Source organism: Alosa alosa, chromosome 3 (assembly GCF_017589495.1).
Source record: "Alosa alosa isolate M-15738 ecotype Scorff River chromosome 3, AALO_Geno_1.1, whole genome shotgun sequence".
In the NCBI taxonomy this organism is placed as follows: Eukaryota; Metazoa; Chordata; class Actinopteri; order Clupeiformes; family Clupeidae; genus Alosa; species Alosa alosa.
In genome coordinates this window covers 26,645,057-26,672,158 of record NC_063191.1, presented here as the reverse complement: position 1 = coordinate 26,672,158, position 27,102 = coordinate 26,645,057, and the positions used below count along the sequence as shown (strand labels likewise).

Sequence of the window (27,102 nt, the reverse complement as noted above, 5' to 3'; positions counted from 1 at the left end):
GATGCCAACCTGTCATTTCAGTCAACAACTTGGACTTGGAGAGGCGTTGTTCTGTGCCAAAGACAGACAAGGTGAGACACCAACACAGACATTTAGGAGCACAGACAAAAATTTGGGCGCACAGTCAGTTCTGTACTTAACTTAAACATAATCTAACATTACACTGCAGCTAACACTTAAACATGCCAGTGCACCAATTGTGAATATTAAGAATGACTGACAACATTTAGGCTACAGGAAATAGGATTTTAAAGATAAGTGCCTACTTTATTCATATCTTTGCTTAACCTCAGTATCAGCAGAATCAATTTTAGTCTTGAGGTATTGTAGAACATCGCTTGAGGATGGTTGTTTGAGTGTCTTCCTAGCCTCCTTAGCAAGAACCTTCCATTTCTCATATGTTTTACTAAAGTGATGTTGAAGCCTTTTCAATTTGTCATCATGGAGTCCTTGACCCTTTTCAGTAAGTTTTCTTGTTCTCTGACCTCTCTCTAATTCCTTTTCTGCGGCACCATTGGTCTCTGTATTTACTTCAATTTCCTTTGAATGGTCTTCTTCTAAAGGTTCATTGTCAACATGTTCAGTCTGTTGTTCTTCAGCTTCATTCCTAATCTCCAGGTCTTGATTTTTAGTCTCAGAGTCATCAACATCCATTTTAGTATGTTAATTGGTTTTGTATGTCCTGTGTGTGTTAGACAGCCTGTTGGCCTTAACTGAAGATAGGGTGATATGATGGTGGAAGACCTGCTTTCTTCTTGTCCATTTCTGCCCTCCATCCTAAGAATGCCTGTGTCATCTAGTATCCCACTAGCAAATAGAGCATCCTACTCCAATGACCAGCTTCCTCTGTTGAGAGTGGAGGACCAATGTTTCATTGCAAGCTCTGGTGTCAGCTGATGTCAGCAGTAACTCTGTTGGAAGCTATTCCACCTACAGCTATTTTGAAATAGATGGGGCTTATGATAACTAGGTAAGAGAGTGATGAATTTTCCATTGAAGCCTTAGAGAAGGAAGACCATTGTATCAGTTGGAAAAGCAACGCTACAAGAAAACTTTTTAAAGGGAAATCTTGGTTAATGCCAAGTGCTTTCCTCCAACTTCTGAAAGATCTGTCCTCATTTCTCTGATAGCTGACAACCACACTCCTGCTATTTTGTTTGGGCCTGGATGATGGGATTATGCTTCAAAGTGGCCAATAAACCCTTGCTCTGGCTCTGTTTTTGTGGTGGTGTGTTTTCAAAATCCACTCAAAATGAAATGGTGGTGAGAGAAAAACAGAGCAAAAACAGAGAAATGATAGAGATAGAGAGAATGCTAAGAGGAGGACTCAGACACAACTCACGTCAACTCCAGATCATGGATCTTCTCCCTTAAGGGTGCAACTGCCTACAGGAGACAAGAGACAGAACATATTAATACTCAATAACTGCCTACAGGAGACAAGAGACATAACATATTAATACTCAATAACTGATGGCGTTATAAAAACGTTTATTATTATTTAGAGTTTGTTTGTTCGTTTGTTTAATTTAAGGCCATTTCCGCAACTAAGGCTATTTAATGGCCAGAGCACTGTGTGTTACAGAATATTATTATTTAGAGAATAAAATAATGAAAGGAAGACAGAAAAGGAAGGAGCAAATGTGGAGGTGGGAAAAGCATGAGCAGGTTTTGGAAAATTGAATTCCAATTCGGAAATATTGTTAAAAGGGGGGAAAAAAAACACAGAATGACAAGTCAATCGGTGAAATGAGGGATTTCAGAATTTACAGAAGATTAGAGAGGCCCATATGAGACCCCGGAGGTATGTGGGGTTTCCTCTCAATAAACCAATTCAATAACAATATATAGTTCAAAGTTCACCTGTTTTAAACCTCCTAAACGAGAGCTTAGAGAAAATTCCACAGTACAGAAGCACAGTCAAGGGAACAGGATGGAACCAGTCTTTCACCAAAAAGCAGCAAATTTGCTGAAAACAATTAAGGCTTCACTGAGGGTGAATGCTCTACTTTCAATTTTATAATGGATATTTTCCAACAGTGCACACAAACAAATATTTTAGTCACCGAATCTGGTTGCACAAATAGACTCAACAAAAAGCGATATCCTGAACGGACACACACTCAAAAAAACAGGAGAAAAAATACACTACTCTCTCTAGTGCAGCAGTACCTTGACAACAAACATTTGGTGTTTTTTGCCACCTCTTAATGAATTATCAAATTTGTGGTAGGAGAGGAAGGCAAAATGTCACCACATTCCCCTTAACCTTCCTTAGACACCAGCAAATGAGCCTCAGCATGTTATGGCATACTTTGAACCATAAGGTCACAGGGATTGGAGATAGCAGGAAAGGCTGGGGCTAATTAATGAGGTTTCATGGCCACTGATAAGCAGGTGTTTGGGCCTGGATAATGAGCTGATAATGATCATCAATGATAAGGCTTTTTATCCAACTGTTTATGTTTGTGTGTGTGTGTTGTGTGTGTGTGTGTGTGTGTGTGTGTGTAAATCCATGTGTGTTCCCGTGCATGTGACTGCTATTCAAATAAAAATATGGAAAAAAATAACCACACATTTGGGCAAAAGGACATTATAGATTTGTTTCAAACGGTTTAGATAACTGAGGAATGCAACATATGCATTAACTTGACTACATGACATCTCTTAATTAAAAATCCAGCTGTGAATCCTTGCCTAGACAATTTAACTTTGTGTACACGCAAAAAGAAAGAACACAATCCATGTTTTGTTTAGTGTTCCTTCTGGTGTGGCGCTACAGGCACCCTGCTATGTCTGTTAATAGTTTTGACATGAAAAGAGAGCTAGAAGAAAAACAACAACAATTGCCCAAAAGTAAAACACAACCATGTAATGCAACATAATACACAACAGCATTGAGCCCTGCTCAGCTGACTGTAACGCAACATGAAACACAACAGTATAGAGCCCTGGTCCCCTGACCGTGAGCCTTAATTAGTGAGGAGCTTTATTCTACATAATAAAAAAGTGTAATTAGATTTGTGTGGTCCTGGACTAGGACAGCAAAGCAGTGTGCTCACCGTGAACGAGTGAGCAAGCGAGCGGACAGGTGTGTAGAGAGCGTGGGAGGGAGGGAGGGAAGGGGTGAGAGAGAAGCGACAGATTGGGATGAGATAAAGAAGCGAGAAAAAAATGGAGAAAAAAATAGCCAACTAACTTGATAAGAAAAGAGCAGTTGAATGACCAGTGACTGAGAACCAGAGAGGGTGGAGGCAGGGGGGAGAGAGACAGCGTGAGTATGAAAGGGAGGGAGAGAGAGAGTGAAAGAGAGATGCAATACTCATGGTCCACAAACCTCATCAATCTTCTGGTCTATCCGTATCTCTCCTTGCTCCTGTATGGACCTGTGTGCAGCGAAAAGGTAAAAAGAGGGGGATGAGTATGAGGAGATGAAGAGGAGAAGAGGAGGATGGAGAGAGACAGATGACTGCTTTAGCCAGAGCGTGCATGTACACATACTCCGAGAGCAAACAGTATGGCAGAAAAACGGCTTCCACAGCGAGTCAACAAGCACCACATGTTGCCATGTTGACAGAGGAGCGGAAGCAGTCAAGGCACGCGTCCTCTCCCTGGTGCCAGCTCACGCACAAGTTCTGATCTTCCAACTGACAACCACCAAACATGTGCACACACACACACACACACACACACACACCACACATGCACCCACGCACAGACATGTAAGCAAGGCGAAGCTGATATACATCTGTTACAATAGAAAAAAAAAGTTGACAGGACGATAACGAATTTGAAAGGAAAAACACAAAGGCACCCTACATGAATCAAAAAACAAATGGAAATCATTTGCAATTGTGTTACGGTCTGAATAATTATTATTTTCAATTGAAACACAACTACCCCTATGGAGATGTCTATCTGTGTGAAGGTCCTAAACATGCCAATGATGCAACTGAAAAAAAAGAAACATTAAAATGAACTAGAAAATGTAATTTCGAGGAAATTACCAGTGCATGAAAATATAAACATACTGTATATTAACATAAAATACCAAACAAACTTTTATTTGGAAACAGTTGGCAGGAGTCATAGTTGATAACAACTGACAGTTTAAATGGCTGAACAGTTAAATAGTTGAGTAGTTTAAATAGTTAAATTATTTAATAGTGAAATATTGTAGTGAGGACATTTATTTTGAAACAGTTGTGGGCAGAGGAAATAGTAGTCTTAAGAGAGACAGATTGTATGCTTAAACCCTGAGACAGAGTATATACCGGTAGTTTAAAAGTTAAATGTAGATAGTGTAATGGATGTTGATAAACAGAAAGTTGAATGGATGTTGATAGACAGATTGTTTAATGGATGTTGATGGATAGTTTAATGGGTGGATGAGTGAATGGTTTGAAGAGGATGAATGGATAGAAAGTTGGATGGAATGTGCCTTATATCCTTGTAGAATGGAGAGACACAGAGAGAGTTGGCCTAATTAAGCAGAAAGCAGTTGATACAGGTGCAATCAGTTTAACTGGCCCTTTGATGGGTCCTAGTTGAGAAGCTGGAAGCTGATACAGGTGCAAAGCAAGGTAATTAGTCAATTGTGATGTCATAGTGCTAATGCAAAGTCTATGGGGAAAAATAAGCTTGTTTTTTGTTAAAATCTCAAAAAGTATAAAGTTTACAAAAGTGAAAAATACATTCTTCAAGTGTCCTTTTCAAGACCTATGTTACAAAGTTTGAACGAAGTTTCTACGTTAAACGGTTGAAGCTGAATTAGACGCAGAAATTTGGTGGGAAGAATAAGAAGAAGACATGCACTTTATAAATAAATCATAACCTACCTCATATTTGTGTAGGTTCCCCAGACAGCTGAAAGAGAGATGAGAGAATGTCAACATATAGCTTATATACATTTAGTTTCTAATGTCTTAATGTACTTTAGTCCCTACAGAACAGAGGGTCATACTTTTACTGATGAAAACTTGTAACTCCGTCAACTTGTTTTGGGAACAAGCAAATGGGGTTATGGCCTTTTAAGAGAGGACTGGAAACGCCCGACTCATGTTAATACCTCGATTTGGGGATACGGATGCAGCTCAATCCAAAGACGTTGGGTCAACAAGTACAGATCAATGTCACACGCTAGGCCTACGGCATCTGCAGAAAGTGGGATTCAAGCGGTGTTTTCTTAAAATAAATCTGACGAATTGGGCTTGTCCTTCTCCTGTCAGCTATATGTGTGATGTCCGATACACACCCCTTGGGAAGTGTGGAGTGGGGAGGTGGAGGGATGAATAACATTCCTTTGGCCTTATTCTACACTGCTAGTTCACAATGTTCCATAAAAAGACTCCCATCATATATATGCACATACATAGTCCTGGCCTTACTGACTAATTCCATGGGTGTTCCATGATGAGCCCAATGCAAGGAGAGAGGAGAAATGTTTTTATTCATAAGCATGAGAAAAATTGAAGGAGAGTTATATAAACAACATCAAATAATCTATGGTGGAAAAGAGAATTAGGCATACATGTTCCACTCTGTCCTGAAATATGAACGAGTCCGCTTCAGAGATTCTATGGTCATTAGAATGATCATCTAAAGGTAGCCCTCTAAAGTTACCTTGGAAACTTGACATCATCATCGCCACGGCCGAATGCCTGTGGGTAATTTACTCAACAACAAAAGAAAAAAAACTTTTGACTGTTGACTCACTGATCACAAACCTTCACCAACCAAACAACAGCTGCAGGGAAACTCACAATGAAGCACCACATTGCTTTTATTTCTGCAGGGCTTGGGCAAGGTTTCTGTTGTGATCACCATTGCAGTTACACACAATACTCCAGTGACAACAACAGACACACACAACCTTTCTTCAGGTTGTGCCAAGAGTAAACACAAATACAATTTGCACTCCAGAAAAAGATAAATTATTTTCTTGGGTTTGCTGATGTCAAAAAAGGGAAAGCTACTACCTTTTTATTTAAATTCATACCCAACTGGAGTGATGCCCAGTTTGGCATCTTGCTCCTTTTCCTTTCATATTGGTCTTATTTTTTTATAACTTCATTTTATACCCCAGAGTTAAAAATTAGAACATGAATGACTAAATAAATATATAAACTAGATGTACCGCATAGCAGAACAAAATATGACCGCCGCTCAGTCCTGTACATCCGTTCCAGCGAAAATAAATCACACTTCAATTTGTCTCCATATTTTACTCCATCCCCCACTCTTGAAACTTTTGTGTATGCTTGTTTGGCATGCCTGAGTGTGTGTGTGCGGCTGCACAGAAAGTAGCCTACTGGTGCTGAAAAGGTGAATAGATTGTAGAATAGCCAAAGAAGATGTAGCATTGTTATAAAACCTTTAAAATCTCTAAACAATCACAAGTAGGGCAGTTAATCACAGTTCATCCATTGCAACTGGATTGATGAAAGGTCACTTACACCTGTAGGCTACATTGTATTTGGGAAAAGCAAAAGGTATCAGCATAATGTTATTTATTTATTAATTTATAAACAAAAACATCTCTGTCCATGCCGTTTTCAACAGCTATCAAAAACAAAGGTGATTTTTGGATGGATGGATTTTTTGTGAATGTTTCTTCTTCTACATAAGATTTTAGTCATCTTTAGTTCATGTAATACTTTATTGTCAATGCACAAATTAAGTAACAGTAGTCTGAAACGTTATTGTTAATGCACAAATTAAGTAACAGTAGTCTGAAACTAAATGCTGTTTTACATCTAACCAGTGGTGCAAATAACTGACATGTCCAAATGGGCCTTGATGAAATGCGTCGCTAGACTGTTCATTCACATTTTAACGGGCCAAAGTTGAAGAGCTGTTGTCAGTTATTGTTAGTGCAAATATAGGCTGATTCATGTTCCCTTGCATTGTGTAACTGAGGTCAATGGCTAGTCTGGCTTTCACCAGACCAAGCTCAATCTTTTAAGAAATCAAAAAATAAATAGCGGGCAGATCAGGCTGGGTTCACCCAGCCAAGTCCATAGGCACCCGATATTTTTAATTTTCCGATTGAGATATCCACGCTCTGGCTATTCTAAATGCAAAAATGCATCAGGGAGTTATGACAAAACTGTAACTAACAAACTAGATCCTAATAGAAAACGATGTTAGCTTCCCTAAGCTACAGGTAGGCTTATAAGGTAGGCCTATTTTTACAACATAAATTGTCAATAGGCTATGCTGGCGACACAAATAAAATCTCCTTTGAAACCAATGGCTTCGCCTTTACAGCATCAAGCGGAATTAAACTGCCACATCGTGGCGAAAAGTTGTAATAAAATTCACGCGAGCTCCATGAGTCAAGGAAAGCTTTAATAAAGTAGCCACTTCTAAATGGGACCCACTACACAGTAGCTTAAGGTGTGTTGCTAAAGCAGCCATAATGAAATGAAGGTGTCATTGTTTGGATACTTCACACACATGTGCTTTTTAATTTCACAGACTGGAAAGCTGGAATCAAAGCACATCGGGCGTCTCAGTCTCACACATGTATAGGCAAAACTGTATCAGGCGATTGTAGCGTTGGTAAATCTTCCATTGCACAGAATGATTTTTGTAGCACGTGCAACAAATGACAGTCGAAAGATACAATTACAGTGCTGCTATCAATTTGCTTGGTATAACCGCATTTACAGTTCTCTTTCAAGCATTCATTCAGTATCTCACTATGGGACACGCCCCCTCACGAGTTCCCAGAAGCCATTATATCATTACGCCAGCCACCATTGGCTGGACGACTGACATAAGCCCGGAGGGGATGTGTTTGTGTGGGAACAAGATTTCTTCCGCCCCCTGACACCCACCAGGTGTGTGTGGCTTGGTGGTCTGGGGCTGCAACGGCCCAGACACGCGTTAACATCCCCGAAGAGCACTGGTTTGACTTGAACAGCCTGTCGCCAAACGTAGCCTTTCCCTCGGCCTGTCGCCAAACAGGCGTAGCCCTGTCTCCAAGCATGCCTAGCCTGTCTCAAACAGTAGCCTCCAAACCCCCAGTCTGCTAGGCTCCAAAGCTAGTCTGTCACCAAACAGTAGATGACCTCCCTCCCAAACAGTTGAGTCAGCAACCCTTTCCCAGGAGTTTGTGTGGGAACAAGATTTCGCCGCTGACACCGGCTGGAGAACAGTCTGGGGCTGCTAAGCATCCCCGGAAGTGTGGCGACCAGCTCGGCGGCTCTATCGCCTATATCCGACTAATCAAGACAGCCCAATGGGGATGCTAGGTGCGACTGGCTAAGCTGAACTCATCTCAGAGGATGACTCCGTCGACCTACTATCCCTGGGGATGAGGATGGCGAACGACTTATTCCTCCCAGCCACTCAGGCTGCTCGCCCGAGCGGCGTGAGAAGTGATAGCACCGCCACTGAGGCTGATGAAGCCGCAAGCGTGGGCCTTCACGACGTCTGCAAGAGAGCAGCTGCAAAGCTCGGCGTTCCCTGGCCTGAGGCCCAGAAGGAGACCGTGTCCTCTCGCTACAAGGGAAAGAGGATCCCGAAGGCTAAAAGCTCCACCAGACAACTACTCCCCGTCTTCCCGAGTGCCTCGAGGAAGCCACACGCTCATGGAGCAGCCCATTCTCAGCGAAAAACCGGCTCAAGGGCTCAAGGGCTGGCTGGAATGGCCAGACATGGAAAGCAGTGGATTCTCCCATCTGCCCCTGTCGAACCCGCTCCTGGCCTCCCATCTCCACCCCACCCAGAAGTCTGCGATGACCCCCTCGGGACCCGCATTCCCCTCCAAAGCCGACAATTTCCAGTCCGCCGTGACTGAAAAAAGCTACAAAGCAGTGGCGCCCGGTGGTGAGAGCTCTCAATGCCTCATCTCTGCTCATGGCCTACCAAGCCGAGGCTGGAGGAAGACTTCTCGTCCGCCCCCAACCAGCCAGCTGTGTGGGGCCGAAATGTGTGTGGTCACAGACCTCTGCCCACGGGCTACACAGGTGTGCGGGGTGCAAGCGGGCGGGGCGGGCTATGGCCCTCATGGTCTCTCAAGAGAGAGCTCGCTGGCTCAACCTCTCCAGCCTCTCCCACATGGAGAAGACCCAGCTGCTAGATGTGCCCGTGGACCCCAAAGGCCTCTTTGGACCAGCCGTGGCCACTATGCAAAAGCGGTGTGAGGAAAAGCGGGGGACGGTGAAGGCTGCAGCTGTGCCTCCCCAGAAAGGCACAAGCCCCCGCTCCCAAAGCACCCAGACAGATGTTCTCCGAGGCAGCGGCACGTCCGCCGCAGTACCGGATACCGAGACGTCAGCTCCCGACTCAGACTGCCACTCAGAGCCTTGGTAACACCCCCGAGCTCAAAGGTGCCTGGGTTAAAAAGCCCTTTAACCCTAACGCGACACAGGGAGGTCAGCAAAACCCCCCACCCAGCGCAGGGGGAGGAAGAAGAAGCGCCGCCTGTAATGCCAGCCTTGCAGGGCAGGGGGCGGGTCCAGCCAGACGTTCCCCCCTCCTCGACTCACACCGGCCCCGTTCCTGGGCCTGTTCAAAGAGGCATGTTCACTGCCCCCCAAGAGGCATGCAGAGGCCACAGAGGCGCTCGCAGTTCACAGCCCACTGAAGCGGAGAAGAGACCTGGAGTGCCAGTTCGAGCCCCAACAGAGTCTCACAAGCACACACCAGTGCCCCCTTCAAAAATAAATCACAGCCGGTCGCAGCCAGGCCAGGCCGAGGGCGTATCCGTCAAAAGAATGCAAAAAATTGTCAAATGAACAAAAAGTTCTCACAAAAAGTCACGAGCCATGTTCAGTGGCAATGGCGTGCAATCACTCCCTAATAACGCAACCAGGCGGAGCCAAAGCTCCACCGGGGGCAATGGGCAACATAAGCACGCTAGCGTTGCAGCCCACGCCAGCTCGATGGCGTCATTTCGCCACTGACCGAGCGCATCCAGTACTGGCGGATGCAAGTGAAGTCAGACTGGATAATAAAGATTCTAGCTTAAAGGCTACCGCCTACAGTTAAGCTACACCCCCACCCCGTTCAATGGGATTGTACAATCCCACGCTACAGGGGAATCTGCCCGTGTTTTACAGGGGGAAATAATTTCCCTGTTAAACAAACAAGCGATCAGGGTAGTCCCCTTCGAGCAAATCCGTCACGGTTTTTACTCGAGGTATTTTCTGGTCCCAAAGAAGGGGGGGGGCTTGCGCCCGATATTGGACCTGCGTGCACTGAACAGATACCTAAGAAAGTACAGGTTCAGGATGCTAACCAACGGACGATTAACGCACCGGCGCCCGGGCGATTGGTTCACCTCAGTGGATCTGACCGATGCGTTCCTACACGTCCCGATCTATCCGCCCCACAGAAAGTTCCTCAGGTTTGCCTTTCGAGGTGTGGCCTACGAGTGGCTTGCCCTCCCATTTGGCCTTACGCTCAGCCCCAGAGTCTTCCTGCCTTCATAGGGCTGTCTCTAAACTCCGTCTCATTCAGAGCGCGCCTGTCAGCGGAACGAGTCATAGCGTTCCGTGCATGCCCTCTTTTTTTCCATAAAGGGGCTACTGTGAAATTCAGGGTCTGCCTCAGACTCCTGTGCCTCATGGCGTCAGCCTTGGTGGTCGATTCCCCTCGCCGTTTATACATGAGGGCTATTCACCGATGGGTGGCGTCGCTGGGATTGAATCCCTCGCGTCACTGCCATTGCCCTGTCGCAATCTCAGCAGCCTGCTGCGCTAAGGCCCTGGAAACGCCCACTCTTCCTCACAGAGGGAACTACGATGGGTGCTGTCCTACACAGGAAAGTAGTAACGACGGATGCCTCGCTGAGCGGCTGGGGAGCTACCCACGAGGGCAGGTCGATAAGCGGGCGTGGTGGCAATCTTTGCACATAAACCGTCTAGAACTGATGGCGGTTTGGCTCAAGACTCAGACATTTTCTGCCCATCCTGAGAGGGCATCATGTCTTGGTCAGAACAGACAACACCACTGTGGTGGCTTATGTCAACAAGCAGGGGGGACTGAGGTCTCGTCATATGCACACGTTGGCACAGACTGATCTTATGGAGCAGCACACGGCTCCTGTCGTTGAAAGCCACACACGTCCCCGGTGTATTGAATTTGGGTGCAGATTTATTATCCAGGGGCAATCCCCGCTACGGAGACTGGAAACTCCACAGCAATGTGGTGGCTCAAATCTGGTTGCGAACGGGTCGAGCGAAAGTGGACTTATTCGCCTCAGAGGAGAATGCGCAATGTCCGATGTTTTTCTCCCTGTGCGATCAGAAAGCCCCGTTAGGGATAGATGCTTTGGCACACCAGTGGCCACACGTCCTGCTCTATGCCTTCCCTCCGTTGGAACTGATCACTCCAATGCTCGCCAGGGTGCGGGAACAGAGCCTCTCACTCATTCTCGTAGCCCCGCGCTGGCCAGGGAAACCCTGGCTAGCAGAAATAATCCCGTTACTCCACTCCCCATCGTGGCCGCTGCCCCCCTGCAGGGACCTGCTGTCCCAAGCGAACGGGGAAATATTTCACCCTCATCCAGAGGCCTGGCCCTCTGGGTCTGGCCCGTGAAAGGCTGAATCTGACAGCTGCAGGACTGCCCTGCAATGTCATAGCGACCATTCAGAGCGCTAGGGCGTCATCAACTAGGACGTTGTATGATAGCAAATGGCGTGTATTTAATGACTGGTGTATTAAAACAGGGACGATAGCCTTCCAGTGCTCTGTGGACGTTATCCTTACGTTTCTGCAAGACTTACTGGATAAAAACAAGTCCTTCTCCACTGTCAAAGTTTACCTGGTTGCCATCTGGGCCTGCCATGTAGGCTTTGGGGAAAAAAAGGCGGGCCAGCACCCTCTCATACGTCAATTTTTATGAAAGGGGCTCGACGCCTCCACCCGGTTTCTAAACCACTGGCCCCTTCATGGGATCTGCCGATGGTTTTGGATGTTCTGTCTCGCCCTCCCTTCGAGCCATTACAACAGTTGGATCTTAAAGCGCTCTCACTCAAGACGGCTTTGTTGGTGGCTTTGGCTACGGCTAAACGCGTAAGTGATATTCATGCCCTATCTGTGAATACAGCCTGTATGCAATTTTTCCCGGGTGACTCGAGGGTTGTATTAAAACCCAACCCAGCGTTCATTCCGAAGGTTTTCAACCCGTCACTGTCGTGGTCGGGCCGATTGAACTATTTTGCGTTGCTTAACGCCTTCGCCTCCCCAGAGCAGGAGTGGCTGAATGCGCTCTGTCCGGTCAGGGCGTTGCGTGCGTACGTGGACAAAACAGCGGAGTTAAGGAAAACGGAACAGCTGTTTGTGTCTTGTGCAAAGTCACATCTGGGTAGACCGCTCACTAAGCAGCGTCTATCACAATGGATTGTGGCGGCTATTGCCCTGGCCTATACGACTAAGGGGTTACAACCCCCAGTCGGTTTACGAGCCCATTCCACTCGAGGAATGTCGACATCATGGGCTTTATTTCAGGGCTTCCCCATAGAGGATGTATGCTTGGCAGCGTGTTGGGCAAACCCGACAACGTTTGTCAGGTTTTACAGACTTGGGGAAACTTTGACAATCCCTATATGACCGCTTCGCTAGCGGCGGTCATAATGAATAAAATGGTTAGGAAAAAAGTTAGGCACAATTCTCATTAGACATAGGCACTTGAAAAACTGGCAAGAAAAGATGCAATTTTCAATTCTATTTGCTTTTTTTGCATGTATAATGTAAACCTCTCGTTCTTGTTATAGTCCTGGCTAAAGAGCTGTCCAGCAGTCAGTCCAGTTCCCAAGGACAGCTGTCAACACATACTACCAGCTAACAGACATCCTGAATCTCGGTCAAACCATCAGTCCAATTGCCAAAGACTGGTCTCAACTAGGGTTGCCAAATTCCTGGAATTTTCAAAGATGGAAACTTTCCATGGGAATTAACGGGAATATATCGGAATTAACAGGAATAAAAGGGAATTAATGGGAATAAACTGGGATTTTTTTATATGGCAAGTTAGTCTATAATAGGGAACTTAAATGTAGTGGACAAAACCCCATCTTGCAGTTTAATATTAGATAAAACAACCTGATTTAATGCCATTTCAGTCGAATTTCTACCCTGCACAAATGTCAATCACATGCACACAGCAATCGGCATAGGCTGCTAGACATACAGTAAAGGAAACCTATAGAAAACCATGTTCATACGCATGGGGAAAAATGTTCCAATCAATCAGATTTTGTTGTTGAGTGGTGTGGTGTATCTTGGGCAGTTCAGTGTTGCTAGTTTAGCACACTAGTAAACCATAGGCAGAGAATGGGATTCCCGCTATCATGCTAGCTAGCTTTGTATGCTAAGCGAAAATACGAACATACAAATCATATTGCTTATTACGAAACAAAATATTAATGTTTGTATATGAAACAGTTTGTATGAATTACCCAAAATTCCCAGTTAATTCCCGTGAATTCTCATTAATTCCCATAATTTCCTTTAATTCCATGAAAGTTTCCAATTTGGAATATTTCCAAAATTCCCCGGCTTAACTTCCCATGGTAAGTTTCCGGAAATTTTCCGCCCCTTTGCAACCCTAGTCTCAACAGGTATGGCAAAGGGATGTGTGTCTGGCCCAGGTGAGTCTCTGTAACTTACATACAATACAAAACAATGAGTCATTTGACTATTAGCCTAGCCTTAATAATAGAGTGATTTCACACAAGGGTAGCCTATTTACTGAAGCAGTCCACATACTGATTTCAATTATCTGTTGAAATAGAAAAGTGTGTGTCCCATGGGATACTGGAAATTTCCTATTGATATCAGCGCTTCACATGATTAAACAAATCCAGTCTTCGTTTTCTTGTTTCTTTCTTTGTGTTTATTTGTTGTCAGACATGTACAGTTATGCAGAATAATAGCATTGTGTTTTAAAAAAATTGAATAAAGCTCAAAATCCTTAGAATAGCTGTTAATTTCCAAACTCAAATATTTACCATATAAACTGAAAAATGTCTCAAGATTTTGCTTTACTTTGAATCACTGCACTAATATCTAGTTGCATTACCATTATTTCTGAGAATTGTTTCACATCTGTTTTTTTAAAACACACTGCTATTATTCTGCACATAGCTGTAACTATAAGGAAGTCGGTGTTAGCCTAAAAATGTCAAGGTTAGAGATGAAGGTGAAAACGACCAAATCCACCCTTCACACACATACTCCCTGAAATCTCATCTTATAATTGCGCACTGAATAAAAAAAATAGCTCAATAGATAGGGAGATAGGGAGCAAGCAAATGAGCAGGTGGAAAGTAAGGTAGGTATTCCCTGAGGACAAGAGGCAGAAAGAGGTCAACACTGAGTGTTCCCTGAACTCTCGCTGATGTAAATGAAAGCACTAAAAGGAAGCCTCTCTCTCTCTTTCTCTGTCCGTGTGTGTGTGTGTGTGAGTGAGTGAGTGAGTGAGTGTGTGTGCGTGTGTGTGTGTGGTTATGCAAATCAGCTTGTTCCCAATCTGTCTATCTCCTCCACAGGTGGTGTTGAGATGTGTTACAGAATAAGCAGACTATCCCTGCACCTGAGAGGCAGCCCTTTCCATCTGTAAATGGATTCCTGTGCTGGGAGATGCATTCTGTTCTGAAGGCACTTTCCATGTAGTAGATAATCTCTGGAGGAAACCAAGGGCAACTTTATCTTTTGGCATTTCCAATTGGGTCTGAACAACCAAACATACTGATGCTGTCTGCAAAAAGCAACACACACAGTCACAAACCATGAGTGACTTGCTAACCACCACTTATACAATTCTTCTAATGAGTACAGCCAATTCATTTGATTTCAAAATCAGGCCTTTTATTGTTGCATTAATGCATGATTTGTGAACAAAGTCAAACCTGCCAACCTCAAAGAAATTTTTTGAATAGCACCCCGAGTCGAGAACAAAAATGCTCACGTCGGCCTTTATGCATGCAGCCAAAAACAGACATACTGTAGCCATGCACACAAGATACATTTTGGATAGCAACCTATCTTTAATGTTGGATACCTATCTAAATTTGATCCAATGAGTGCAAACTGAATATTTTACAGCAGCTCTACAATGTTGAAAATCTGTTCCAGAGCCCAATAATCCTGACCTATGAAAAATACTTGTGTTGATAGGGACTGATGTGGATATGCTGTCCATTTTCTTATATGTGGTCTCTATTCAATCATGTCTGGTCTATTATTACCTCTTTTCAATCCATTATTATTAGTTATTTCTTTTGTAAAGAAATACATCTATCCCTCATGTTATGCCAACATATTTAATTCAATATTCTGAATATAGGCTACAGTAGATAGAGACTCCTGGACATCTGCTCTTGTCAGTGTGCGGTCTATCCCTTAACTCACAATAGCCTACATGTTTTGTTGTCTTTTTTTTTTAATACATTCAATTATTACCTGCTGATTAATGCAAATTACTGATTGCACATGCACTCAGTTTCTTTCAGATGGTGTCTTTCTGCCATCTGTGAGGCTGCAATGATAACATTATCCCAACTAAAGTTGTGCGCAATCTCTTATTTGTTCTCGCTTGTTTTCACGCTAATAAACAAGAACAATAACTTATATGCTGCAAAGAAAAAACAAATTGAACAATCAATGAGAAGCGCAAGTCCACTTTTAGACTCAAAAGTGGACTCAATTGTAAATGGCTGCATTTGGCCTTGGAAAGGCCTTCACTCCCTGAATAGGATTGCAAAATTCCAGGAATTTTGTTGGAAGTTGGAAAACTTTCCATGGGAATATATGGGAATTAACAGGAATAAACGGGAATTAATGGGAATTAATGGGAATAAACTGGGAATTTTTAATATGGCAAGTTAGTCTATAGGGAACTTAAATGTAGTGGACAAAACCGCATCTTGCAGTCTAATATTAGTTAAAACAACCTGATTTAATACAATTTCAGTCAAATTTCTACCCTGCACATATGTCAATCACATGCACACAGCAATCGGCATAGGCTGCTAGACATAAAGGAAACCTATGGTGCGTTCATATGCATGGGGAAAAAATGTTCCAATCAATCGGATTTTTTTGTTGTGGAGTGGTGTGGTGTGGTGTGGTGTATCTTGGGCAGTTCAGTGTTGCTAGTTTAGCACGCTAGTAAACCATAGGCAGAAAATTGGATTCCCGCTAGCATGCTAGCTAGCTTTGTATGCTAAGCTAAGCGGAAATAGCAACATACAAATCATATTGCTTATTGCAAAACAAAATGTTAATGTTTGTAAATGTTAATGCAGGCATGCAAACTGGTCAGGGGTGAAAAAGGTGAGAAGGGCACGCGAAGTGACAATAGTGCATAGATTCGACGGAGTATGAAATGGCCCAAAACCAGAGATTTACAAAGAAAACAAACTATAAAATCACTAAAAAATTTGTTGTGGCCAAAAATATCATATGTATGATAAAAATAAGTGAATATAAAAAAAGTGTCTTCTTCTCCTATTTCTCAAGTGTGAGGGGCCCGTTGCACTGTTTGGCAGCATGCTTCAGCATGGCCCTCCTCTCCTCCTAAGCAATCTACATGAGTTTTCTTTCTTTCTTTTTTCTCTGTGCCTGAAGTTCAGACATTTCTGAAGATTTCAGGCCTATTGAACATGAAGACATAGTAGGCATAGTATTAGAATAAAGATGATAAGTTTGAATATTTGTTGAACCAAACCAGGTGAAACTTGCTTGAGACACACACTATTTCAGACTAACATTATATAAAATAGAGTAGACTAGACTAATTTGTAAAATCGATTTGAAATGTTTTAACTTCCTATGGAATGGGCATTTTTGTGTCTAAACCAGGTCTTGTGAAGCCGTGTGCAAAAGTAGATAAAAAAAAAAGAAAAATGAGTCATTTAGACCATTATTTGCTAAGATATGCTCATGTGTTTTGTAAAATGCCCAATGGAAACTCCCCATAGGACTTTTGGTTACCCAAATTGCATACTGACAATAAAAGCCTTACTGTGTGGTTTCTGGACTATTTGGATTCTTTGTCAGAGGTTCTGATGGAATGACTACACTATGGAATAATTACAGAAATGTCTTTGCATTTTCTTTGTTGGTTCAATGGGTGTGGATAAGATGGATTATACATCTGCACAACAAATATTGGATAAAACAATGGATAAAAATATGGATTCCTGTGCCTATTTCAATACCCAATTTGCTGCATCTATCTTATTGATAAGGATACACACTGCAGCTAGAAGGTAGGGAAGCACCGGAGGGGGAGGAGGGCAATTTGATACAATTTAATTGAGACATAGTAAGATTAATCTGACAATGTAAAGCACTATACAGATTGTACATGAAAAAGGTTGTCATATATGGATTCCCAAGTGTCCAAGCTTTCAAATGGTGTATAACATTACTAAGCTACATAGCAATATGGTGTAATTGATTTATAATGTTGGGGGAGAGGGGGTGGGTGTGTTGTGGAGGGCACACTGTTTCATAACAAGTGTTATCCTGCAGCCTAGGTTACTTACAGATTGTGGCATTGTGCTAGTTAGTTTGTTTAACCAACCAATAAAGTTGTGTTGTGTGAATAGTGTTCACACTACATTGTTAAACTGTAGCCTACCCTATAGGCACAGGCTACTTCTGATCAGGTCACTGAACGTTTCTTAAAGACATGTCAATCAACACTGATTTTGTCTCTGAGCAAGATCAGTATAGCAAAGATCAGTATAGCAAAGGCTAATGTGAATAATTAAAGAGTTAAATGTGAATAATTAAAGAGTTAAACGTTTTGCACAGCCCAGTTTAGGAGACATTTAATTCTTTAGGTTATTCACATTAGCCTTTGCTATACTGATAAGGTCTGTGTATTTGCTTCACATTTTGCCGATCTAGACCAAATACAGCACGTAACCTATTCATCAAATTAACTCGTTGTGTCTATATTTCTGTCTCATATCGCTAACTTTAACAACATTATAACAAAACCGCCAATGCTACGTTGCTACACTAATCTCAACGTCTTTTGCTAACAGAAGTTGAAAGTTTCAACTAGCCCACCTGTGACATCTCTAGGCACCTCTCCTCGCCGTGCTCACATTCCAGCTGACATTTCAGACGCATCTAGGCCTATCTGCGCTCACAAAAGGAGGCTATACTTGCGCGAGCGTTCTGTTCACGTTGCCTCTGCAGCAACAAGCTTCCACTGATGTTTAGTAAACGCACATAGCCTAACATTCGTTGCTGAAATGCGGAAATTTTTAATGGCGCTCTGGCAACACCAAGATGTGTTTGCGTCTGCACAATAGTAAACTCAGCTCACGTTGACCCCCCCTAAATATTTTCTCATCGGTTCTGCACAAACCACTTAAGTCAGTCATTTTGGATTCAAAACGGCGAATTTCGCCGAAAGGTGAGGAGTTTGCATGAAACAGTTTATATGAATTACCCAAAATCCCCAGTTAATTCCCGTAAATTCCCATAATTTCCTTTAATTCCATGAAAGTTTCCAATTTGGAATATTTCCAAAATTCCCCAACTTAACTTCCCATGGTAAATTTCCGGAAATTTACCGGAAATTTTCCGCCCCTTTGCAACCCTATCCCTGAATGCCTTTTAGTTATGAAAACTTTAACCATCAGCGACACATTGAACAAGTTATAACTTTCCAAGATAACATCAATCAAAATGTTGTAGTTTTGCAAAACGGCATCTGGGTGAACACGAATGAACACTTGTTAAGCTCACCTCATCAAGTTTGTAATTTAACCCACCGTTGGCTGAAAAACAAATATGAGAGGCCACTATGCTTTGCCTGTCATTCTCACTTTCTGTATCTCATCCTCGCATGGAATAGATTTTATGGGGATTCTAATTCACATGCTCCAGAGAGCTTTCTGGAGAAGTTGGATGTCTGCTCGTTGTTGCGTAGTTTTAAGTAAAAAATCGTACCGGCGTACGTACTTTGATGTGAAAATGCGTGGTTGCTATGCAAAATGCATACAGGTTGGCAGGTCTGCAAATTATCCAGAGCTATTTTATATGTCCAAAACACAACCGACAGGTGATATTCCAACTCACCAATCTTCCATATCACTTCTGACACACAAAAATATAACAGAGAGTCTTTGTAAAACATATAGATGGGGGACCAAAAAAAGAAAAATCTATGTCTGGTCTTTTGCTCTGGAGCGGCTTGGGAGTCCACCAGCAAGGTCGTCCGCTCAACATGTTCTCATTCTTAAAGCCTAAGGGGGCAATGGGGACCACCAACAGAATGGGATGCCCCTTTATCTAACCGTAACCACCCCTTTGCTCACATAAAATCTTTTGTTTGCTGGATCTAGCAATGCCACTCCTCAATGTCGCCCCAATTCTTCATCCCCTTATCACCCTGGCACAGCTTTGTACAGAATGTATGTGTGGTTGTGTGTGTGGGTGTGTGTGTATGCATGTTCTCAGCTCTCCAAAGGCTAAAACTCTGGTGACTGACGTCAACTAGGCCAAGTAGCCTTGTGTATCTATACTCTAGATTAAAAGTTGGAGCTTTTAAAAGCGATTTACCACCCCACAGATAAGCAAGCAGCAAGATGGCAACATCAGTGGATCAACACAAATGTAACACCTTGGTTGACAACACCCATGGCTCTATTCATTGCTAGCCTTAGCACCTAGTTTCATGACAACTTGCTTAGATAAATGCATTGTCTGATTTGTTAATCCACGAGGGAAGAGTTTGATGCCATGGTCCCCATGAGGGCCATGGCATCGATGGTCGGAAATGAGCTGCAATCGGCTTTGGCTGCTTGTGATGGTCCATTTGGTAATTAAGCCCAACACTCACTGTAATTAGTAGGTATTGCTACGTGGCACCGTTGCGGCCCACATCAGAGAGGATTATCTGGGGAAAGACAGAGGGGCCTGGACACTGCTAGCCAAAGGCCATGGCATTCTGAGAGAGAATAAGCTGAGATTTGCATGTCATTGCTGGTACCTTTGAAATAATTCAATAGATAAATTACATAATTAGAGAATCGTGCTGCACCAGTGCATAAGCTACATGAAAAGGAGACCTTTCTGAAGACCTTTCTTACCTCTATGGAGAGAATTTTATTGAGTATATTTGGATGATCAACATGATTCAGGCGTTCATATATATATATTTATATATTTATTTTTAAAGCACCAGCCATGGCAATTTATTGATCTCAACACCACTTCAATCTTTGATCTTTTGCAAAGCATTGGCAACACGCTTCAAGTTGTATCCAAACAAGACACTGCAGTCTAATTGGCCTGTGCAGAAACCTCTAGAGGATGTCTATCTCTGCCTGCCTCTGCCTGCCTCTGCCTGCCTCTGCCTGCCTCTCTCTCTCTCTCTCTCTCTCTCTCTCTCTCTGCAGCTATTAGCATGATTGACTGTCACTGAGCTGCTCCTCATTTCAACCTTGCTGCGGTCATTGTGAACACCTCCACTCTGTAGCTCTGTGGGCTTTTCTTGGTTGCTCACTGTTTTCATTTCTAAAGACCAGCTAAACTAGCCTAAGTCTGGTAACACACCATTTGAGTTTGATTATGGGGCATGTTTGAACCTAGCCCGGAATTCAACCCTAATTTACCCTGCCAACAAAATCTGAGGTCAAATGCCTTAATCACTATTTTCTGTTCATCTTTCAAAGTTATTGCTCAGTCAGTACCTCGTATAGCCCTAACAGACACAATAGTGGAATCTAAACATATCACTTCTCTAAAAGCAGCATTTTTTTTATGTAAACAAACTCTAGTGTGCTCAAGTGACGTGGATGACTGCTTTACTGTTGCAAATACTGTCCATCATTGTATAAAACCCACCCAAATTATTTGAACTGGCCGAAAACATTTTAACCGGGCATACAGACTTCTCAATGGATGGACTCCAGACTGAATACCACACCCACCCCCCACCTCACATTTTATGGGCGACGTAACTTTGGGTTGGTTTCCAGGCAACATCAGAACAGAATGTGCCACAAAATAAACTGGCAGGTGAATATCTGTGTTTTCTATTCAAATTGGCTGGGTATATTTAAATTATATCACAACCAGATGGGTGAAACTAATACAGGGTACACCACCAGATGTAAGTGTTTGGACTGCTAAGAGCGGTGCTAATTACACACAAGAAGGAGACAGTCACAAATCTGACTTTCAACATTTAATTAAAGTGACTGGGGATTCAGAATCCAGACCTTGAGGATAGTGAGCTCTGTGTAACTAAGTAGCTCGGTAGCATCCATGATTATGCCATCTGAGTGCTAGGCTATATCATTTTGGTCTAAAAAAATCTTGTCCCTTTAACAATTTCCTGATTATATTGATGACTACAGTTGGGTTGTTCTGAAAATCTGAGTTGCTTTACTGAAAAAGAGGGCATACAAGCCATAGCTTACACTAACAGTTATATTTGTTAATATAGACAGCCACATCGAGACAAGCTACACTGAACAGAGGAAATTTACATTAACTTCAACTTATTAATATCACTTACATTGTACCTTCTTCAACCTAGCTAAGCTTATTTATTGGAAAAATTTAAAAAGTATGTACAATTTTGTCTAAAATTAGATTCCACTGTATTGGGCCACTACAACACATATGCTATACTGAAATGTTCCTCATAACATGAAAGATAAACCTTCAAATTTGATTACTGGAATATGTTTACTAACAATGAACTTTTCCCCTTTTTAGCACATATGATGATTCAAATAGTTTACTTGACATTACACAAACAAGCTAATTGTGCCAAAATGAGCTAAAATAGCCTATTGTCACACTACCATAATATCTGGATTATAATGTGTCTGTTAAAACAGGCCAAATAATGAGCTTTTGTGTTCTTCACTGGGATATGTTAATATCATACTCTAATATGCTTTTATTGAGTTAGCCTAATCATTTTTTACAATGGTTGAAATTAGGGTTATTATACTGGTAGACAAAAACCCTCAGCAAAAGGCTGTTGACTAAAACAGTCAAAGTTTACAGTTTATCCTATAGAATTTTCCGAAGACATTATCTAACAATGCTACACAACTTCTTGTGCAGGCCACGGTTCTTTCCAAACTGGACTACTGCAATGCATTCTTTGCTGACCTGCTTGTGTAGTGAGACCCTTACAGTCTTAATCAGCCAAAGAAGACACATGTAACTCCTCTATTACTCTTCATTGGCTTCCTATAGCATTGAAATCCCTCAATCTGGCCTACAAGACACTTGCTGGATCTGCACCTTGCTATATTAATTCGGACCTGTAACCGGAGGGTTACCCTTGAGCAAGGCACCTAACCCCTCACTGCTCCCCGAGCGCCGCTGTTGATGCAGGCAGCTCACTGCGCCGGGATTAGTGTTTGCTTCACCTCACTGTGTGCTGTGTGTGTTTCACTAATTCACGGATTGGGATAAATGCAGAGACCAAATTTCCCTCACGGGATCAAAAGAGTATATATACACTTATACTATACTTATAATTTACTTAATGCTGTTAACCTTGCATAACTAACTAATTAATTCACCTAACAGAATAGCAGTTTGTATATATTTAGGGTTAGTGTTATTATTCTTTTAAACTTCAGTCTATTCTTAATATTGGTCTTTTTTTCCATTTAGGCTATATGACTTTACTTTACTTTACTTTACTCTGGAAAATGGCAACAGCCTAATCAGATGGAGCAGACGTTGTGATGACAGTCAATCAAGCCCCGTCCAATACAAACTCTGCTCTTCAACACATGGTTGTTGATGGTCACCACTCTTACAAGTCCCGTGATTCTGTGATACATTGTGATTGGTTTCTACAATAGTTTAGAGTCTGCAGCCATTTTCCTGTGGTAAAAATTGTCTCTTATTGACAAGCACTAAAACTGACTCACTTAATTAGAAATTAACACCATGACATAAGAAATATGATGCTTTGGTCTTATTATGGACTTCACAAGCACTAAACAGCCTAAATGAATTTTCTTATACTGCACCAGAGACCACTAGCCTGTTTTCTTGAGGTAATTCTCCCTCCCTCTCTCTATTTTTTTCCTTACAGTGGGTATTAAAATAAAATCCTCCTTATTACCTATAAAGCATACATGGTTTGGCACCTGACTATTTAAAAGATTTATTAACCACCTACTGTCCGGCTCGGCCCCTCAGATCCTCCAGCCTGGGACTTTTAGTTGTTCCAGAAAGTAAACTGTGATCATTTGCAGTTAGAGCACCCAAGCTTTGGAACAGCCTCCCTTATAACATCAAATCTGCACCATCAGTGGCTGTTTTCAAATCTAGTCTAAAGACCCACTTATATAAAATTGCTTTCCTTAAATAGTTAATGATCACACTCATGTCTCTGCTAATTTATTATCATTATTATAATTTATGTTTGTTTATTTTGTCTTGGGTACTATACTGTATACTTTTCCTATTTTGTTTTTTTATATATATATATATATTTAGTTAAGTTTGTGTTTGATAGTTTGTAGTTTGGTAGTTTACTATTTTATCATTATTATTACTATTATTATTATTATTGTTATCATTACTATTGTTTTGTTTTTTGCTTTGTTTTGTTTGTTTGTTTGTCTGTAGAGCACTTTGTGCTTTGTGCTTGAAAAGTGCTATATAAATACATTTTATTATTATTAGGCCTATTCCTAACTAATATTGTAATTAGTCTGAAGATTGTAGCAGAGTTCCTACAATGCAGTTTTTAGCCTACTTTAAAGGTATGCTAGAGTCTGGTTGATATGTAGCCTAATTGATATCACTGCTGGTTAGGCTAATTTGGCTAGATCCAAATAGTTACTGGAAATAGGTCAATGAATCAAAACATCAGCCCCGAATGAAAGGTACTTCAGACTACCCTGATGATGCAGAGGAACACACATTTTCATGAAATCCAGAATTAGCCACACTAAGGACCTACACACCCAGGACCTTTTATAACACTCATATTCTAATATTTTCTGGGCACCAAAAATTAAAGGTAGCATTAAAGTCATTCAGATTAGGCTAAACCATTTTTAACAATGTCCACAATTTGCCATATCCCAGTAAGTCTAGACAAAGTTGCTTATTTAATTGTATTTCAGTGATGGACTGCAACTTGCCTTGTCCTGAGCAACAATGTTTATTAGAAGAGATTGCTTGGCGTGACATGGAGGTGGGAGTGTGCAAGATGTGTTCTATTTAAAGATGGGTATCAAGAAAATGTTGGCTGGTCAACCACAACATGATACACAGGGTATTTGAAATTTCAGCCTTTACATCAGAGGCTATGTTTGTACTCACAGGCAATGTAGGCAATCAAGGCAAGGGCGACAAGGAGCTTCATCATTCGTCGATTGATTCCTGATATCAGCCAGGTCATCCGCATCATCATCCACAGAACAGCAACATCGAACCCGGAAGCACATGTGCTCCGTTATAGCCACATCATTAATACAAATCAATGTGCAACTTTCGGAAGTGATTTTGGCACTTTAGAGTTTTAACATCAGCTTGTGTGTGGACATAGAAAAGAAATCCCTACAGCACATCAAAATAAACTGTCTGAAGTTAAAGGTGCCCGATCAAAGTATACAATATCTGGCAGTTCAGTATTAGCTAATGTAAGATTGGAATAAGTTAACTTTGACGCATTAACACATTACGTTAGGTTACAAACGAGCTGCAGGTAGACATCAGGAAAAGTTCCAGTGTATGTCAGCTGGGTAACTTAGAATAGGCAAACGTGCCGAGGTTGCAATAGTGCCGGTGGATTCCAAAACTCAGCTAGTTAACGCTAGCAATAGGGCTAAAATATACGTTTTCAACGTCAGGTCCCCGTTTTCTTCTAAACAACGCTTATCGTTTAACGTTATCCTATTGGCTAAAAACACCCTCTTAGCGCATTAGAAACAAATGAATGCATTAATAGACTGTAGCGGTGGACAAGTCATGCGTATCATCTTTCTAAAGGCAACGTTACCTAGCTAGCTAGCTAGCTAGCTAACTAACGTGAACAGCTTACGTTAGCTGAAAAATGATCAGGCACAATCATTCCTGTTCATCGTCAACATTATGCTCAGTCTTTCATAAGCTACCGGCCGTCAAAAAAATAATTGCGCGAAATTCACCCTAGGCTTTTGTCACATTCACCTATAAGACAAAATAAAATACAAGCAAAGACTCGACCGAGTTCCATTCCCCTCAATAGAAAACAAAAGCGAGTATATCTTGTATCGACTGAGAAGCCTGCCGCGATTGCAGAAAAATCCGATCCATAACCTAGGCTACTCAGAAAGTAAATTAATGATGTTTGATAATGATATTTTAAGATGATGATTAATGATGTTTTAAGAGTTGCTTAAACTCTAATAAAAATGAAAGGGGGTCAATAAAACACTTTATCCTGAAGCCAATCTGTTAAGACTACGTTAATCAATACCAGATACGTTAACCATTAGAACAGACAGTCATTCATTCCTCTTTGGGAAAGCAGAACAGAGCTTGCACTATGTGGTAATGCTGTGAATTTCCACTGGACAACATCATTGCCCTTGCTAATAAGTCTGAATTCTCTGGCAGAGTGGTCTCCTTTGTACACAGTCTGTTTCTGTCTTTTCTTAGTAGAAACTTAGTCACTGTCAATTGGAAACTTCAGTGAAATATTGCCCAGTATCTGGAACAGCACCAGGCTAAAGCTACCATAAGGATTAATCTCATTTGCCTTCCATTAAAAATACCTGCAAGATGTCAATGCTATATGCTCTCTCTTTCTCTCTCTCTCTCTCTCTCTCTCTCTCTCTCTCTCTCTCTCTCTCTCTCTCTCTCTCTCTCTCTCTCTCTGGCCAGTGCTTGATTTTTGGCATATATCCATAGTGTTTTATTTCTCAGTAGGTCTACTAGCCTGCCTACTATGCATCAATTCTTGTCAGCAACAACCTGGCTGACATGGAATTTTGATGTTGCAAAGCCAAAAAAGAGAATGGTATATGGCTGTTTCATCCATAGACTGTATATATATGGTTTTATCAGCATGGATAAACACTTCAGAACGTCTTCTGAACATTCCATACATTATTCTATTCAGTATTAACGAACAAGTAGACAGGAGAGGAGAGACCATTGAGAACTCCTTGAGGGATATTCTGAAACACAGACAGTAGGCCTAACATTGCTCAGACATGGTACGGGGGGATTTGTGTAGCCTACTGCATGAGCAAATCATTATACCCTCTGTTGGCTGTGCTGAGTTGGGAAAAAAATGTGACGGCCAGTCATAGAGAGTTCACAAATTAATGTATTTACTAGCTGTATGTTATCCTTTCTGACACAGGGAGGCTGTATATTATTTGGCTGCTTCACATATTTTTGCAGAGCTTAGTGTGTTACACAAAGTCTGATCCTAACAGATTGGTGTATGCAGCTATTTAAGTCATTTGTATATGAGCTCTGTAAAATAGAATTACTGAACACCTCGTCTGTCCATGATAGGCAGTTGCATCCCTCTCATCTCTCACACAGGTATAGTCACAAGGGTAAAGTAACAAGATGTACTACCTTTGGGAAAGCACCAGACTAATATGGTGAGATAAAAAGGCAGTGATCTAACCTCTTGCCTAAGTCAAGATTAGACAGTGATAACCCATCAGTTATATGGCATATGGGATGCCAGTAAGAGGGTGGAGATTGAATATTGTGGGGACATATCATGAGTTGAGGCACATCTTGCCATTTCCTCAGTTTTGCCAGTAGCTGCTTTGCAGTATCTCTACGCTAATCAAATAAGGCAGAAAATAAAGTGGGCAAAGATAAACAGAGGGTTTGACTCTGCATCCTGCAGAGAGCGTGGACATGTACCATATTTGTGCCTTTGCCAGAGTTAACAGTAACAGTTGTTATTTGCCATTGTGATTTTTGATTTGATGTTGTGTTTTGTGATTTGCCATAGTGTTTTGTTATTTGTTGCTTTTTCTTTTTTTGTTGTGTTTTGCAGTTGAGTAGAAACTAAACTTTTCAAGGATAATAGGTAATTATGATATAGCTAGTGGTAATTATGATATAGCTAGTGGTAATTATGATATAGCTAGTGTAGCGGTCATATAGGTTTAG

At 41.9% G+C, this 27,102-nt stretch overlaps 1 protein-coding gene across 1 annotated transcript in view; it reads right to left on the bottom strand.

Moving 5' to 3' along the window:
- Positions 1-25,233, bottom strand: part of uxs1 (UDP-glucuronate decarboxylase 1) — a 72,327-nt gene extending 47,094 nt beyond the window's left edge. Inside the window, 4 exon segments of the mRNA XM_048239221.1 lie at positions 1,343-1,386; positions 3,338-3,386; positions 4,839-4,866; positions 24,298-25,233. Coding sequence (XP_048095178.1) covers positions 1,343-1,386; positions 3,338-3,386; positions 4,839-4,866; positions 24,298-24,388 — 212 coding nt within the window. The 5' untranslated portion in view covers positions 24,389-25,233.
- Positions 25,234-27,102: the final 1,869 nt, after the last annotated feature.